The sequence below is a fragment of the Sciurus carolinensis genome, chromosome 4 (genome assembly GCF_902686445.1).
Source record: "Sciurus carolinensis chromosome 4, mSciCar1.2, whole genome shotgun sequence".
In the NCBI taxonomy this organism is placed as follows: Eukaryota; Metazoa; Chordata; class Mammalia; order Rodentia; family Sciuridae; genus Sciurus; species Sciurus carolinensis.
In genome coordinates, this window is record NC_062216.1 from 55,903,248 (window position 1) to 55,922,685 (window position 19,438).

At 39.5% G+C, this 19,438-nt stretch overlaps 1 protein-coding gene across 1 annotated transcript in view; it reads right to left on the minus strand.

Moving 5' to 3' along the window:
* Window positions 1-510: 510 nt before the first annotated feature.
* The window catches only part of Kcnu1 (potassium calcium-activated channel subfamily U member 1), a 147,395-nt gene continuing 128,467 nt past the window's right edge, over window positions 511-19,438 (minus strand). The window contains 5 exon segments of the mRNA XM_047549678.1: window positions 511-898; window positions 3,284-3,402; window positions 5,554-5,748; window positions 13,450-13,589; window positions 16,647-16,724. Of these exon segments, the coding sequence (XP_047405634.1) occupies window positions 511-898; window positions 3,284-3,402; window positions 5,554-5,748; window positions 13,450-13,589; window positions 16,647-16,724 (920 nt within the window).

Consider the following 19,438-nt stretch of genomic DNA (forward strand, 5'->3'; position numbering starts at 1 on the left):
ACCCTTTTGAGTTACTCAATCCATCACACCCCCATTCTGAAGATAATTCTGTCTCCTGTTTTTCTTGATGATAAATAAATTTCTTAGTTATTAGTTCACAGCCAGCCCATCCCTCCAACAGGAACACTTTTCCTCTCCCAGGCGGAACTCGTGGCAATAACAGGCAAATTAGTTCCAATTGCAATCAGCATCTCTATTTGAAGACATCTTTAAATGTGACCCAAACTAGCCCCCTTTTGCTCAAAGGAAATAGTCCATTAAATTTCCCTTAATGACATTTATCATATATTTCTTTATTTTTCACACAAGATCCAGTGGACAAGATTAGATTTTGGTCTCTTCCAAAACAATGTGGGCTTGCTGATCAACCACCCAGCAAGCAATGGGCACAAAAGTGGCATGCTTCCATTTTTATTTTCCTTGTTCAAAGTCATCTTCTTTGGAGGTGACTTGTAAGTACTAGGTTAGGAGTTTGTGAAGAATATCAATGGGTCCAGTTTAGCTTGAACACTAAGGAGCATTCTCCTTCAGGGTTTCCTTCATGTTTCCCTCTTCATTTTCTTTCACATTTTCATCTTCCTCTATCTCAGATGAGAACCTATAATTTGGACTAGGCATTACTTGTTCAGATTCAGAAAAGAAAACAGGATTTGCCTCCAAAGGTTGGACTGAATTAAACAATCTCCGTGGTGTACTCTCACTCACTCGGTCAACTGCAGGATAATAACTTAGGTCTATATTCTTCTGTGATTCTACTGGTACAATATTTACAGCTTCATATGGTGGTTGAGATGAATCACCATCCTTTTTTTCACAGACAGTGCTGAAAGGGATGGCACAAAACACAAGATCTGAGGGCAGCAACTTAAGCTCATTGGCTGGTCGGGTAATCACAAACCTATAAGGAAAATCAAAGATGAATTCTGAGCCTCTGTGGCTAGGACAGTATGGTTATAGGCAATGAACAAAATAAAGACATCATTTTGCGGGGTCAAAAGAGGACCTGCTTTTGCTTCATTGGTTTCTGATTAATAGTAATGATCTCCAGGACACTGAATAGAAGAAGTCCTAGAGTAGGAATTGGGGACCTTAGGAAAGGAAATCTCCCTTATTGGCATTTGTTGGTCTTACTGCTTTAATGGGAGAATAAGATTGTGATTTGGATTTGTTGATCTCTAATGCTTTTAACATGCACTGCACTAGTGAATTCAATTAGTACAAAACTGAGCACCAAGCCAGTATCTATAAAACTGGAAGATTACATGTATTCCAAATATTTCCATCCTGTCTTACACCTACCATAAGCTAATACTTATGCAAACAGCTTTCACACAATGTGAAAAGACTGACCAATCGGGGGAAAAAGATGTTTGGAACTAAGATCTGTTTAAAACTCTGATTGGTAAGCAAACAGTGAATGTCAATGAATCTTAAAGAAAATTCAAGGTCTGGATTTGCATGGGAAGACTTTGTACAGTAGAAGCAAGGTGTCTTAGCAAAATATCAGGTACATAGCAAATCCTTAATCAATGAGTTAATTAATAACTAGTGTTCATGTCAGAACACAGAGAGGATAACCTTGCATGACTTTCACCCTTTCTTCACTGCTGCTCCAAATGATCCCTTCTCTCCTAAACATGGATCTCAATGCATGATTGACCTTCTTTTACTGAATAATTTACCCATTATTATCTTTCCATTGAGAACTTTATAACCCCTATTCTATTTTAAACAAGATTCACCCTAATCACATATTTCCTTTAAAACAGGAATGACATTTTCTTCCTTCAGGTCCTCTCAAGTATAAACTGCATATTGTCTCAATTATTATGTTCTACATGTTTTCCCAAGGTGTTGGGGTCAGGAATTAGAGTTTGAGCAGAGAAAGAGCATACCAAACTCATGTATGCTTCCCAGTATGGCTTCCATAATATCACTCCTCACCCACTGACTTCATGGTGAGTTCTGTAAAGTCATAACCCTTCCTACTGATTCCTCGGTGCCATCTGTAGACCTTCATGTTTTTTTTTTTTAGGTCTTTGGCACTTGCAGTACACTTTTCTTTTGTTCAAACTCCAGGGCCACTATCATCTATGTGCTTGCAGTATCTATGTGGTTTACAGCTCTGATATCCAGGTATATTTCTATGATTTCTACTACCCAATGATAGTTTATCTCCAAACCATTTTCCTGGTCACATCCTGAGTATTAATTTCCTGATATGTTCCCACCTCAAAAATCTTAAGCTTCAGTAAGTCACTCTCCAACCACAACATTGCATCATTCCTTCTCTCTCATTTCCTTCCTCTGGGTATATCTACTCTTTAACATATTCAGGATTTCCAGTCTTTTGTCTTTTCTCTTCACAGTCTAGCATTGCTTCACAAATCCATGGTTAAACTTCCTTTGCACTCTTCTCAGTAGTTTCTTCAACCCCTGTATTACTTCTATTTTATTTCTCAGCAATGCCTATGAACTGAGAAATGTTAATGCTAAATAAAAATTCCCAAAAGTACACCTCACACCTAGTTCTGTCTTCCTGAGCATGTCATTTTTCTCCTTTTCTCTTATTATTAAAGAAATTATGGGGATTTTTTTTCTTCTACTTGAGACCACTCCACATTGAATAATTTTGTTTCCATCTCCTTTCTCCTAGAATGGGTTCCAACGGTCTATTTCCATTCTATCATTTTGAATTCCTCCTTCTTTACTGACCACTGTGCGTTACACTGTGAGAATATTGACTAGGACCTATACAATTGTATTGTCTCTAGACTGTATCTTCTTTTCTTATACCCTCTGTATACATTTCCTCTTTCTTCCCCACTCCTGGCAGAATGAGCTTTCATTAATAAAGTTGAAATCTGAACAAAGTGCATCCATGATTTATAAGCACAAAGCACAGTGACTGGAAAGAAACAATAAGTATTTACCCAAATGAGCCCAGCAGAAAACAAGTAAATCTTTCAAATGCAAACAATGTCTTTTAGCTTTAGAAAGTTGTACAACCATGGGTGGCAGTTAGGTTACCAAAGAACTTATTTAACATCTAGGTCTGCATATTTCAGTTTTTACTGGGGACAGAAACACCATTCTGCTTAGAAAGTCTAACCATTAGCATTCCTATTGTTGATACACATTCTTCTTTCTTTCTCCATAGTGATTTTACCAGCATCTTTCCATGTAACTGTGAACTCTGAGCTATGAACTTCACTCCCACATTAAATAGAGTAGTTTTGGTTCTCATGTTTGGGTGGGTAGCCAGCACTCTCAAAATTAGCACACTCCCCTTCTGTTTTCTGGGTTGCGCGCCTCCTCATCTATCATGCGATATAAGCCAACACATAAGATTCCAAGACAATCTAATGAGCCACAGAACAGTTGTCCAAAGGTGTTTCTTGGCTGTGGAAAAAAGAGAAAAACATGTCTGCTGGGCACATTCATCAAGCAATAACAAGTACTTATTCAAATGTTGTTTTCCACTTTTTTGTGGTACAAGTTTGGAAGACCTAAAAACCATTTCCTAAGATATTTATGATAATAGTGTCTAGTGACTTGGTAATTATGGTAATTGATGATTAGTTTTGGAATACTAATCTGAGTGATTTTTTTTTTTCCTTTTTGTCATTCAAGTTCTTCAGAGAGCCACTGATGGGTGTGCGTGTGCCTATTCTTATTACTCTTCCTATTTGGGTGACCACTGAGAATTAACAATGAGCAATAGGTTGCAAATACAATTTTTGAGGTACTCTATGATTGGGATGTTAAATGACTTCCAGGGAATCATCTTATTCCACTCTTACTCAGATCACAATCTCAGGCATACTTCTTGAATTTGCTTTCTTACTCTGGCCAAAATGTTTACCAAAAATAGACAATGGGTTCAAAAGCAGCAGCAGATAGGCCAAATAGGTTCAGAAAGGGCAAAAGAGAACAGTCTGCTCAGTTCTATGATTCCTTAAGAAAAGAGGAAAGTGAGTGAAGGTAAGATACATAGGGATAGACCAATCTGTTATTGCTCTGATACCAGCAGGAGGTTGTTAGCAGTAGTCAGCTGCAGATGAGGAACCTGGGACCACAGAAATGCAAAAGACCAGACAATACTGTGGGAGTCTTTGGAATATTGTTTGTGCCTGGACTTCAAATGCATAGACACAGGATGTGCCCTTTTTGGTAGCATATGTTGAGACACACTGGGCACAGAGGCTTGGAATAGCACACTCCTTGTGAAGAGAGCAATTTCTATTGATGTCTGCTGAACCAACAAAAGATGTTTCTTTGTCAAGGTCTGTTTCTAACAATAACACTGGACAGATGGATGCAAAGTCAATCAAAACCAAACCAAAGCTTGGTGTAGTGGTGCATGCCTAGAATCCCAGTGGCCCAGGAGGCTGAGGCAGAAGGATTACAAGTTCAAAGCCAATCTTAACAATTTTGTCAGGCCTAATTAACTTAGTGAGACTCCTTTTCAAAATTAAAAATAAAAAGCCTGGGGATGTGATTCAGTGGTTAAGCATCCATGGGTTCAATCCCTGGTACCAAAAACAATAAACAAACAAACAAAAAAAGCACCATACTGATTAGTAGATTACTCATGTCCAGGCTGCACTCTACTCTGATTTCTCAATGCCCAGATGCCCCACTGGAATTTGCCAGAATTTTTGTATCTCCCCACTTGCTAACCCTGGACATTCACCAGCAATCTGGATTCAGAAAAGTCAAGCATTTTCTATTGGTTAGCCCAGGAGATTCTTAGACTTAGTCATGGTATTCTGCCTGATCTCAACTGACCTGAGCAGATTTCTTTAGAATTTCTGTTACTGGAAGAATGGTTGGACCCTGGTTCATTATGCCCGAAATGGAACCCTGCTCTAACACTGGTGAACAATGTGGTGGCCTCAGGTAAGCCCTTGATTCTAAAAGCCTCAGTTTCCTGATCTGTTAAATGAAATTAATGATGATTCCTTCTATATAAATCTTTGGACAGATTAAGTGAAAATATCTAAGGTAACCAGGCACAGGGAAAATACTCAGTAAGCATTAATTATTACAATTATCAGTAATATCCCATTCAAAATACAAAGTTATCAGGTATCCAGGTCCATTTTATGCTATTGTAACAGAATACCTGAAATTGAATAATTTACAAAGATCTGAGATTTTTATTTCTTACAATTCAGAGGAAGGGAAGTTCAAAGTCAAAGGGCCCACATCTAGAAGGGTCTTCTTACTCTGTCACCCCATGGCAGAAGGCAGAAGGGCAAGATAGCACATTTGCAAGAGAAAAGGTCAATGGCTAAACTAATTCTTTGTTCAGAAACCCACTCTCATGATAACTAACCCACTCCACTGTATCTCCTGGTATTACTACAAAAAATAAAAATAATGTGAAAATGCACTGAGTTATGAAAATAAGATTGTATTAATTTTTGTTATTGCTATTATTATTTCTGTGTGGTAGGCCATCTATAAATCCAAACAGCCCACACCATTTGCAGAAACTCAGAGAGTTAAGGAAGTGAGAGAATCTATTATGGATAAGAGCACACTCACTTGAATGTCTGATAAAATGGTTTGCTCTAAGGACAGAAGCCCTAGTTTACACCGCGTTCTTCCAGACGAAAACGTAGAGCAGCTGTCGGTCACCCCAAGGAACTTCTCCTTATCCAAATGTTGTTCCATCTGAGAGTTTATCCCTCCTGTCACCAGCATCTGAAGTAGTTCCAGGACATGGTAGTTGTAGAAGGCCTGGGAAGCAAGAACAAACCACGTGTAATGTCAGAGGATCCAGCATATAAATGGTGGAGGTGTTCGGACCTGGAGATCTAGTGGGCTTCACTGTTTGACATGGCCCTGATGGTGCAGAGAATTTATCTTCTGATTATTATTATCAAAACCAACCATAGATTGGCAGTTTGGGTGGGAGGCTAGGTTAGGCACAGCAGAGAGAAAACAACATGGACCCCGATCATGTTTCCTTGGAGCTTATGCTGTAGGAGGAAAAGAAAGTATGTAATGATATAGACAGCAAGGATTCCTTTTTTCCACAGGGGACCAGAGGAGTATGTTAGGCTACAGATTACATAATTATCAGCAACATATATAGTGAAACTTCCTATAGATTTTCTCCTAGGGGACTTCTGACACTATTGCCATCCATACTTGGGCTGTTTGAATGTGAGCCTACTTATATTTCTTTTGATTGTGACTGAATGGAGGACAGACATTGACTTAGGTCTTATTAATATTTGGATTTCCCACCACTATTATTATATGTTTCAGAAATTATAGGAGCTGAATAAATAAACCTATGGACTTTTATAATCATTGACAACAAAATGAAACAAGAGGATGACATGTGGGCCTAATTATTTTAAAACAGACTTGAGTCTGAATAATTCTAGTCATTTTTATAAACTCCCTTTCTCCAGAATTCCTACCACAATGTGTAGACTAGGCATTAACATACTTGCAAATGTCATTTTTAATTTTCCATCTTCTATCTATATTAGACTCTTACTCCTGTAGAAATAAGTATTACAGAAAAGAATTATAGAAAATCAATAATTTTATAATAAATAATATAAATGACTTTATTATTATTCTAGATTTTTAACATTCATTGTCTCTATAACCAAATAATGGTACTCTTCTTCTGAAGCCTGGATGATGGTGGTAGTGTTGGTGGTAATGATAATTTTTGAGATAGGATCTTGCTGTGTTGCCTGTGCTGACCCAGAACTCCTGGACTCAAGTGATCCTCCTCCCTCAGTCTCCTGAGTGTTGGGATTATAGGCATGAACCACCATGACCCCCTGAAGTCTGGATTTTTAAAGGGACCTTTTTACTAGTTTTGCTGACTTAGTTTTCTTTTCATTTGCAATCATGAATCAGATCATTCCATCTGCTTCCTCAAACTTTTGGTATGGAACCTAGCTATACAGCCAAGCCTAGATGCCATACTATGGCCTTCAGAGCCCTTGTCATCTTATACCACCTCTGTCTCTTGCCTCATCTTCATGAACTACTCCCCACAATGCATACACCTGTCAGTCTGTAGCTGCTTTATCTATACTTTTCCTCCCTCCTGCCTTTGCTTTTAGACACCTTGTTCATCTTTCACGAGCTTGGGCCTCCTCATCACAATGAAGCTTATTTCTCTTTAGGATCTTATGACCTCTGACTTTTATTCTGTTTCCTTCTTCTGTATTTTATAGTTAATTGTTTATGTGAAAGAGGCCTGAGTTTGAATCTTGGATTGTCACATCCTAGCAAAGTGTTCTTGAGCAACTCATGCATTTTTTTTTTCTCGGCAACAGTTGAATAATCTTTCAAGTTGACATAATACTTACCTTCTATCATTGTTTGCAGGATTTAATGAAATCTATTCTACCTGTTACTAATTTTTATTCCTTTTATTATTGGTTCTCATTTACCTAGATTATTTGGAGTTAACACTAACAAGTGCAAATTTATGAGATCCCAGATTTCCTGGATCAGAAGTGATGAATGAAGGTGGGAGAGAGAATTTAAAGAGCACTCTAGTGATTCTGACACTGCTTGTTTTCAGAACAAAAAGAGAAATCCATCTATAAAATTATGCATTTTTTCAGAGGATGGACTTAGTCTACTTAACATCACATCTTCAGAAGTGCTTGCTTTAAATAAGGAAGGTGTTTATGGGTTGTCCTTATAACTGCAATGGGCAGGTGAGTTTTAACAAATATTGCTAGGAAAATGTAGAGGTGGCTGGGACAATTTGGCCTAAGAAATAACGTAAGTTATATGGATCGAGGGAAAATCAATGTCACTCTTAACATAGTTTTTGGATTAAAAGATGACTTCACCCTATTCCCTGGACTTGGAGAATCTACTTGCATTTCTTCTCTTTGTTCCATCCTACCAGCACCCAGAAAGGTGCTTTTGGAATTAGCTCCTTGACATCCAGGAGGGAATGAGGATGTAAATCCAGGTTGAGCCACAATCCGTTTAAGCACATGTGGTCCGTAGTGTGAGTGATCAAACATAATACTGTTAGAATAATTCTCCACTGATTAAAGAAAAGGTGTAAATTCTCGGGTTATCCTGCTGTTGATGGCTCTAGGGAAACATGTGCTTTACATATTTAACTGAGAGGCTTAGCCTTTGAATATATCATTTCTTCAGTTTTGACATCAAAAGGATTGCAATTCTATATTGGGGAAAATAATGGGATTTATATGTCACCCTTATATTGTGAGTTCATCTTCTTATTCTTATTCAGAGTTCTTTGCTATTGACCTTTCTCAACCTCACTTTCTTTTCTCCCTTCCTTTCCCTTCCTTTCTCTTCTCTTTGCTTCCTACTTCTTTCCCTCCCCCATCTTCCTTTCTTCCTTTGCTTTCTTTCTTTCTTTTTTTTCTTCTGTGGAAAATATGCAAGTTGAAATGTGTTTGAAATGGTTTTGGACTTCTAAGCTTTGGACAGCAATTCTAATGCAATAGTATTTATTAGAATTTGGACTTCCAATGTTAGAAAATGTTGCAACCCAAGGCATTTAAGCTTTTAACTGCAATAAAACATGAGATCTCTCTCATTATATGGACTAATCTATTACCTAATAGCATACATATTAACATCCTAGCCATCTGCTGTTCTTTATTCTGAGATTTTCCAAAGGCCTTAAGATCAAACATCCTTTGGGAAATAACTTTCAACTCTGAATGAGGCTACGTGGTTGGAAAACTGCAACTAACCAACTGAGAGACCTTGAGAATTTCATGTAACTTCTGTGGGCTTCAGTTTTTTTACAAGTAGAGGAAAATTGTTCCCCAAGTTCTTGTCTATTTATGACACTCTTTACTTGTAAAGTTATATAAGATTCTTGCACATGAGTCTGACTGGTCTTTTCATATTTTAATTTTCATAGCACTGAACTGATAAAGATTTAAAAGTGAATCTGAATTATGCTTTATAGACATGTTCTTCCAGCTGGGTCTTGAGTTTAGGTAGTATACTAGGGAATAATGTCAGTCATTCAAATATCAGTGGTATCAGTTGGAGATTTGGAGAGGAAAACCATTGTATTTCACTGAAAACATATATCCAACAAAATACAGAAATTTTAAACTTGTGTGAAAATATAAGACTTCAGTATTTCTAAGTGGTAACCAGTTCACATGTTACTGTGGTTTGTTTTTTTGTTTTTGTTTTTTTTTTTGCTTATTGGGGACTTGCACATTCATTTTCCTTAGAGTTTATAAGAATGATTGGAAGGGGAAGGTGGAAAATCACTGTGAAGTTTTCCAAGTACATATAGGAAGGAAACAGTCCCATAAACATTATGTAGGAAATATTTCACCAAGATAAGTTGAGGCTGGTGTTCTCCTTTTGTTTCACTGCTGAAGTGTGAACCCCCTTTCCTGAGGGAGTCTGTCCTGAAGGCATCTCTTAGCTTTACTCTACTGTTAGTGTGGGCATCAGGAAAGCAAACATTTTTAGCTTAATTATCCCACTGATTGTACAGCCACGGGGAACAGATCTCTTGGTACACTAAGTGGGGTAGCAGGTTGGAAGAGCCAAACCCCTAAGATGTTCTTTGGGTAGGACATTACAGAAGGAATGTACAAAATAGGTAGAATGATTGACTCTTGCCTCCCACTTAGGAGTTCTGAGTGGAATTAGGAAACCTGTCTTGGAAACAAGAAGAACAGGATGCTCTTATTCTATGCTTTACTTCTGGTTGTTATATTCTAATTTGTAGGGAGCGGTTTCCAAAATCTTCTTAACAACAGAAATCTCTCTTTCATTGAAAGCTTATGTAGATGTGCCTCAAATATGGTGCAGAAAAAAGTAGAGTCACTCTGATCAAGTAGAGAGATATGGGAGGGCACATCCTTGTCTCTTTTCTACCTGTGTCCTCAGCAACCCCTGAGCACTGAGAGAGTTGGATTCCTCTAAGGAAAACCTGAAAATTCCTGCATTGGAAAGATACTAGTAATGCAGAACTGGGTTTTTGGAGGGATAGTTGATTGTGGTGGTGAGGTCTGTCTCTGGAATCACATAAATTTGGGTCTAAAACCAACTTTTTATTCATAACTGGTATGACCTTTGGCAGATTATTTATCCCTCTAAGACTCAGTCTTTATAAAATAAATCTAAGAATAGGCTTTGCTTAACTGGGTTGACAGGAGACTCAACAAGGTAATGTAATGTGCTTTAGCAAGGTATTGACACAAGAGAAATGCTTGAAAGATACTATTCTTCCTATGACTTATATTGCTATAGTTATTAAGAACATCTCAACAACAGAATTTATGGGAATGAGATGCCTAGTGGTCTATTTTGGGGAAAATTTGCAAGTATGATCTAGGAGAGGAGATCTGTGGTCATTAGTGATGTCTGCCATGAGGCTGTGTTAGAGGGGATGATGGCCATGGGGCCCATAGCTGACATCCTAACTATATCGGAAGAATGATGTCTTTGCTTCCTCCCAAACCTCAGCCAGGAGATACTATGCTATGTATGGAAAATAAAGTGTAGGACTTCAGAACACCTGAGTGTTCTGGTATATGTTTCAAGTAGATGCTGGTGAATGTTCTCTTTTTCTCTGAGGCTAAGGTGATAAGATTCAGAGACCAGCCAAGATCAAATGGTGTTCAGAGGGGAGGAACCTGTGAAATTGGAGGCTCAGGGACAACTCCAGCCTGACCCTTAGGTTTGTATTTCCTTCTGAGTGAATTGTAGGATGGTACATCATCCCCAGTAGTGCCAGGTCCAGGGGAAGGGAAATAAGAGAAGATAGCACTCACTGATTATATTCAGTAGTCTGGTTTAGCTCATCATTTCAACATTATCACAGTGTGCCCATTTTTCTGTGCCGTACATCATTAAAGATATAATAGCTAGAACAGAAGGCTACCAGATAGATATTTAGAGGTTCACTATTCATGCCAGCCTCCTTAATCTAAGGTGTGCCTTCTGCTCTGATGCTCCATTGCCATCCCCATTCCTTATCCAGCTGACCAAGAGCCAACCCTAAATGATGCACTTATCAGGACTTTTTAAGTGCTAACTGATGGTCCAATGTGGCTTGTAACCTCATGTAACAACTCCCTATGAAAGGCGCTCTGACTTGATTTTGTCTCTCTCCTGGTCTTCACCATAGGGCCTAAGAAAAGACCTCTGAGAATTTATGTAGCTCAGTTTGTTTTAGTAAGGGATAATCTTCCCATTTTGACTGCCCAAGGTCAAGGTCACACTCATGGTGAATTATGGAAATCAGCACTAGACCCAGGTGTAAACACCTGGCTCAAGACTTAATTACCAAGTTTGTGTTTCCTATGCTGGCTTATGTTGTATATTCGTTTCCTTTATTTCTACTCTTCCAACCCTTCTCCATTTATTCTGCCTACTGTGGTTTCAATATACCCCCTGCTCAAAGTATATATTAGAAATAACCTATACTCAACACTGTGAAGAGGTGAGACCTTCAAGAGGTGCTCAGGTTATGAGATCATAAATGGATTAGTACCATTATCATAATAGTGGGTTCCTGATAATAAAGGTGAGTTTGGCTCCTCCCCTCTGTGTCTTTTGCATTTACTCTATTGCCTTCTTGCCTCCCACCATGGGAGAACCTCACCAGATGCCATGCAGATGACTGCACCATGCCCTTAAACTGCCCAATCTTCAGAACTGTGAGCCAAATAAACTTCTCTTGTTTATAAATGGCCTAGTCTCCAGTGGCATAAAACACCAAGACACTGCCTTCTGACCAACTCTAAATAGAATCTGTGGCTTTGTTCCTGCCTGTGTGGCCCAGTGAAGTAGTAGAGTTTAATTAAGTCTCAAGTTTAATTTAAAGCATGAAGCTGCCTGCCACCTAAGAGTTTCTGAAAAGAACTGGGAGCTTAAACCCATCTGAAATGTATCCTGCAGACAGGTCAAGTTCATCAGAAGTCACCTTCTGCCTGACACTCCAGTCATTAATTCCAGGCAAGTTAATTGACATATCAGTGACAGACAGTGATACAACCCTCTGTCTGACACAGTCACCTTCTCAGAAAAGTAACCTAACTTGATTCCCTCCAATGCATCCCTCTCTGACTCAGTCAGCAGCTGTATGTTGCTTAACCCTTTAAGAACTTTATAATCTACAAACTTGTTTAATGTTAAGCTATTCCTGAAGCAGTTTTATCTGTCTGAGACCTCTATCATGGCTAAGAGAGGCAGAGTTGAGGGTCATATAATACCCTCCTTGATGCCATGAGAGGGACATGTGTGTCTCAGTTACATTCCCCTAAATGTGCAAACTGTGCCTTGAGTCAGCCATACAATTCAGGAATGGTGACTCTTCTGCACAGCATTCCAAAAAGCAACATGTTTATCAAACGGTACTCAGAGCCTTGTTCATTTAAGCATCTGCGTATTGACTTCGGACCTTTTTGTAACTCTTCCCCTAAAAAATCTTAGGAGGAAAACTCTGAGGTAGTGGAACATGTGTATTTTCTTTCAGGTGTTTTTACAGTCATTTATAAATAGCCACATACCGATTCTATATTTCTCAATCAAACTGCAATTCCTTGAACAATCTGTGTGTGCAGTCAACTCCTGGCCTCTGCCTATAGAGTTTCTTCCCCAACGATCGGAGTGGCACGTACCCTCCTCTCCTCCAGATCTTGACCCACATGCTGCCTTCCCTTGTCACATACTGAAATCTGCGACTATTTCCCCAAACCCTACATTTCCTATCTCATCTTTCCACTGTCTTTGTGATTGGCATCCCCTGAACATTACTTACTGATGTTTATGTCAGTCTCCTCTGTGAGTACAAGCTGCACATAGATGGAGTTTGGTCTGTTTCATCACTGCTGTATACCTGTACAGTGTAGGTGTTCAATATGTATTTGATGATAAGTGGATTCTATTTATGGAAGTCCTGTAATGGATATGAGTGATCTGCTTAACAGCTAAAAAGGCCCTGAAAACTGAACAGTGACCAAGTACTTAAAAATGCATCACACAAGAGGGCAATTGTGGGGAAAGATATGACTTAACTCTGAACAAAATTCACACTACCTAATGGCAAACATTTTTCCATGAAACCCATGGGTCCCTTATGGCAAACTTCTGAAAGAGCTGTTGTGGAAAATGTAGAGAGAAGAGAAGGCAGTATCTCTGAAGCTGTGGCACCAAAGGCCTTGGTCTGTGGAGATGCACTTAAAGCTGAAGGGCCAGCACCAAGTGTTACAGTTCCCAGGGCCTCAGGTTTGTCATCTTGATAATCTCAGAACTGTGCTTCTCTCATCAAGTACTTATGAGAGGAGATGAAATAATGTATGTAACAAAGCTTTCTTTGAAAATCAAAGGGAAGTTGGAATTGTGAATTGCTATCTTCTCAATCCTTAACCCACCCACTCACCTCTCTTCAAGAGGTTTTGGGGGGCTTCTTGGCTTAACTGCACTTACCGTGGCCAGGAGGGAATCCAAGAAGTTGCCAGAGAAGACAGCGCCTGTGGAAAAGGAAGTGCTCAGATGCAGGCTTGTTCCTGTGAAGTTCCCTTCCAGTCCACCAATCTGCTCAATAAAGTGGATGTTGGAAGGATTTTCTGCAAGGCAAAAGAGGCAAAAGGGAAAGGCAGGCAGACAAGAAGACAGGAGTTTCCGTGTGAGGCAGGCCAAGGGTGATAACTAATTACAGGGTTTTGCCTACATTGAGTCTCTGTGGCATCTACCCTTTCTTCAATATAATGTTTTTTCCTTTTCAAATATCTTCCTCCCCTGAAAACATATGTTCCTCTTGAGTACTTCACCATCAAGGGAATGTTCTTTTACCCCAGGCTCAGTTTCGCCAGAGAAGTGTCCTGGAATCACCCTTATCCAATTTATCTTTCCAGCTATGACACTTCTGTAAATAAAAGAGGGTTCTGTGAACAATTGCACTGGGGTAACAGGTGTAAGCAAGGAACATCTGGTCACCCATGTGACTTAGATAGAAAGGCATCACCCGGGTAGAGATGCTATTTCCCACCAGGGCAAAAGGAGGACAGACACATTGCCTTTTGTAAAAGATTCTGGTTTCCTACATGTAGGTTCCTCTCCTGTACAACAATCTCCTGTAGGTGTGGTGTCATTATACTATGCCAGAGATGACTTGGTGTTTATGTAGATTCCTAGAGTTAGCTGAGTCCAGAATGAGTTAAAGTAATGCCTCTCGAAATTTACTGTGCATAAGAATGGCTTGGGAATCTTGTTACAATGCAGATTCTGATTTCCTCAATCCAGGGTGGGGCCTGAGTATCTACATATCCACCAATCACCAAAGCAAATACATGGGTCATGCTTTGAATAGCATGGACTTCGAGAATCCTCTTAATAAGGCCAGTACAGTAGTACCTAAAATAACCTGAGACTACAACTTAGACTCCTGAAGTCAACACAACTGTGCTTCTCTTGTTGAGGAGAACAGAGGGCTGGCTGCTTTTGTTCCTGAACTATTGCTTCAAAAACATTTGTATAGAAAGCATCATTGAAGATAGAGCTGCTACTCTCTATACAATTGAAAAAGAGTCTGTTTTCCAAAACTCAGGTTCCTCTTTTGTACAACAATCCACTGTGGGTGCAGGGAGTATCATTTGGACCTCTTCATGTCATTCTATGGTAAACAGACCTTCAGCAACCAACACTAAAATTATGATACTCTGGCTACTGTTATTTTTGTAAGTAATAAACTTTTTTTTGTATCTGACCCAGAAATCTTGTACCTTCTATCTGCATCAGTGAGACTGTGCCAGGTTAACTTATTTGATTGCAAGTAGGATGAAATCTTAGAAACTTCACAGTGCTTGGCATTATAGTTCTTGATATTATAGATCAAAGCAAATCCACTGGACATACAACCCAGAATGCATTCTTTACTGAGATTGGATTATTCCTTAATTCCTTAAATTATTCCTCAGTAAGTTAGGGGGAAGCGTCATATTGGTGATATTGGTGAATCATTTTCTTCTGAGAACAGCAATATTTTTATAAAAGATGAGTAGGGCATGACTAATACCAACCCACATCTCCTATGAACTCCAACTTCCCTCTCCTTGCAGTGCCAATCCTAAGAACATAAACACAACCCATGAGCCTTTGTCCAAACCCTGCTGTTTCATTCTTAAACCAGTATCCTCAAATTTCCTAGCCATTTTCTTGCAGGCCCTTGTACACTCTGTACTAGAGTGCTAACCATCCTGCAGGTCCTGGGTGTCAGTATGACTCTTCCCAGTCAGACAAACAAGAAATTGAGTGAGCTGGCAGGTGACTTGTTAGGTTAATTTAATAAGGGCTGCCTGGAGCCAGAAAATCCTTGGCTGAACAAAATCCATGAGTCCCTGGAGAGTGACCAGATGTACCTATGGGCCAGCAAGAAACCTGCTAATCTCTGAACCACTCTAACTTACAGTCATCTTATTCAAGAATTTAGTGCATTTACACTCAGGGAGTTAAAGATAGTCCAAAATGGGAGGAAAAAAATACATAAATAAAAACTGCAGCTGACAACCTCAAGGTGGTTACAAATAGGCAGGCAGATACTGGTTTGGGACCTAAGGATCTGATATGCTCAGAGCTGAATTTAAGGGCCCTGGCCCAGAATCCAGGTGACTAGGTGTTCTCACCTGCTGTTCTTTGATTCCCAGCTCCCATGATGTGGGGAGGGGGCTGCTGATTCCTCTCTAAGTTCCTCTACCTCACTCTTAGAACTAAGAGATCTGCTCATCTAATTTGGTTAATGTCGCACTGGGCTTAGGTATTCTAAAGCATGAAATGCTTACTACGAATTTTGTTACATTATAGAATCAGATCAAACCACATGCCCAGGACTGGCTTAAGAGATTTTCTTTGAGTTGGCTCAATTTATGTTGAAAGACATCATTTTCCTCTTTCCTACTTTCCCTTGTCCTCAATTCTTCAGTAAATCTCAGAATGTCCCACCAACAGTGTTCTACCAACACCCTCCAAATGCACCTAAACCTCCTTTCCTGCCCTCTCCACCCCACTGCTTTCTGCTTCTAGAGCTCTTTACGTCTGAGAAAGTTTCATACATGTGTATTTTCCATGAGATGTTGATGAGAGTTGACAGCTTATTTTGTTATTTCTCCAAGAGGTGTTTCCACATTAGAAGCACATCACACAGGGTTGGGATTCAGATGATGCAGAGGTACTTGGGAGTTAAAATTTACTGACCTCAATTCTACACCTTGAATGCTTCACCTGCCTCACTCTAGTCCTGGCCCTGGTGTGGCTAACAAAAAGAAAGGAAAAGTCCATGATGGGTAGATACAGGTACAGGGAGATTTACAAGTCTTCAATTCAAGCCCCCTCCCTCTGAATAAAAGACTGAGTTGATTATTAGTCTCCTTCCCTCTCCTGTTACCCAGGAGAATGGGAAAGTCAGATATTATTCCTTCTCTCTGACACCCAGATAGAACAGGCTCCTCAGGATGATGTCAGCAGTCGGGTAAAAGCCCACTGTGACATCCAGCCAAGCACTTAAAGCTCTTTGGGCCCCATTCTGATTCCTCAGTCCTTTGACAGTGGATTCTAAAAGGAACCTTGGGACATCAATTATGCATCATAAAGATTTCTCCATTGGATTTTTCCCTTGAAACATAACTTACTAAGTTCAGTGAGGATGGGGATTCGTCGGTATTTTGATTTCCTATAAGAGTCACTGAAGTCATGCGTCGTACTCCTTTCTGTAGACACAGACAACAATAACAACAACAACAAAAGAGACCATAAACACAAAGAAAATAGCTTGAAAAACTTGACCAGGATGTACAAGAGCACCATGTGAATTGATGCTTTATCTTAGCAAATTTACTCTCAGGTCCAAATCCCAAATCCTTTTCTATAGTTAGAAAAAAAAATATTATAGTCGTACTTTGGTATTTACAGAGAATTGGTTCTGGGAAATACGATAAACACCAAACTCCTTGGCTACTCAAGTTTCTTCTTTTTTTCTTTTCAAAAACCTTCTTACATAGTTGTATAGTATTTGCATATAATCTATGTAATTTTCCCATACACTTTATCTTCAGATTACCTATAACACCTAACACTATGTAAATGCTATGTACATAACGGTTATATTGTATTGTTCAGAGCCTAGTGGGGAAACAGGTCTGTGCAAGTTCAGCACAGTCACAATATTTTTTCCAAATATCTTCCATCTGCGTTTGGGTTGAATTCCCCAGATGTGGGTGCAACAGATAAAGATAGCCAACTATATTTAGGTTTCCTTGGCATTTCCTTTTGAGAGGGGTAATATGTGTGTGTGTGTGTGTGTGTGTGTGTGTGTGTGTGTGTGGGTGTATACATTTTTGTGCATATTTTCTAAATGACACTTCAAACACTCTGAATGAATTACAAAAACTGTCAAAGTCCTGCCCAGAGTTGCTTACTGATAACATAACTAAAATATGATTGTTCTCCATGGTGTGGTGGTGCAGGGTAATGGCTCAGCTAGGCAGTGCCTCAAACCACAATAACTTGCTTATAGAACACTTAGGAAACTGTTCACAATGTGGCAGTGCTGCTCCACCAGTGTTTTTGGACACATGGTGACTGGATTCTGCCTCCTGGTACCATTTTCTTTGAGATTCTTTATGGGCAGAGGCACTCGCTATGTCCTCTGCTCAGCAGAGCTGACTGGGATGGGTATCACCTGGGGCCCTTGATCTCTGTGCTCCGTCTGTAAATAATCTTCCTTTTGCCTTAGGAGATAAGACACTTCATTCTCCAGTATAAACCTCCACACTAGAAGAAGGATGACATATAGCACCTGCCTGAATCATGGTTTCTTCATGTAGTGAACTCGGAAGAGTTTTTAAAAAGCAGGATACCAGTATTCTGGTCTCCAAGTTAAACTAAAAAATATAAAGGGAATAGAGAAATGGGAAACTAGGGTATTTAAAAAAAGTTAATTATCTCATCATAAGTGAGGCCTCAAAACTGTTGATCCCCTTTCTTGAACTTTTCTGAGGATGCTATGTAACAGACATTAAAAAATTATAAAAATTCAAAGTCTGCTTATGATTAAAATTCTCCATTGCTTTGGAAGGGAGTGAAAACTTAAGAGGGTTCTTTATATACTGAGTTAGGTGGTCCATAAGGAAAAGAGGAGGTGGGGAAGGTGGGATAGGGAAAGAATGGAGATGAGCATATCAGTGAGGCCATCTGAGAACAGCAGAGGACAGGAGAATCCAACCACTGAAATGGAGACAGGGGAAAAGAGGAAATTCAAAGGGAGATTTGTTCCCTGCTGGAGGGAAATCTGTGTACTACAGTATTTAACCTCCTCCATCTCCCCAAGAAGTAAAAGATATACCTCTTGTCAATGCAGAGTAGAGCTGAATATATTTCTGACATCCACTAAAATTCTGAGTCATGGATATAGTCATGTATGTAGAAGCTTCACATAATTAGCCCAATGCATTTGGTTTACAGTTAGAACGTGCAGTGACCTCAGGAATCTCCTAAAGCCCCTTATTTGTAGGTGAAGAAATGGAAGCCTAGAGAGCTAACTGCACCACAAGACCACATTTTTTTTAAAGAGGAAAATTTGTATCAGTGGCTACAGATAAATCTTACAGTTGATGGAATCCAAATAAACTGAAAAAATCTGAGATTTTTATAATGCAGGAATACTAGGGGAATTGAAATTCTACTTTATTCAGGATGTACAAGATACTTTATTGCTTTATCCCTCCTTTCCTTCCTCTCCTTCCTGTCTCCCTCTTTCTTCCTTTTTTCTCACTTTCCCTCCTTATCTCCTTTCCTTCCTTCCTTCCCCTGATCCCTCATTTCCTCCTCCTTCCCTTCTACAAACACTCCACTCTAGGACTAAGGACAGTCCCTGACCCAGTTGAGTGTCATATGTTGCAAATACAATTTTTTTTCCAGAGAGTCATGCCTACAAAACCCCTACAAACCTTATAGACTAATAATTGAGGTTGGGGAGGTGACACCAGTTGAGATTCAAAGGGAGGCATCTTTGACATAGGAACATAATCCTGAGAAGTGAAAAACAACTCTTCAGGCAGAGGGAATGGGACACAAGACCTAAGGTAGGAAAGGTCCAGCATTAACAGAGTGAATTGGGAGGAAATGCAAACTTCCTACCCGCCAATAAGATCCTATATAATTTTTGTATAATTGCTACGGGTGAACATTACAGTTTAAAGCAGGGAACTGAGATTATCTGATAAATATTTGTAAAGGATCCCTCAGGCAGCTATGAACAGTAGACATTGTTAGATTAGATGAGAATTACATGACTGTCACATCAACTCTGAATGGAATGTGGTTCGATTCTCCTGGAGGATAAGGATAAACTCAGGGTTTGCATACCTTGGCCACTGTCACTGGCTTGAAACTGATGGGTGGGGTTTCACTTCCTTATCAGCAC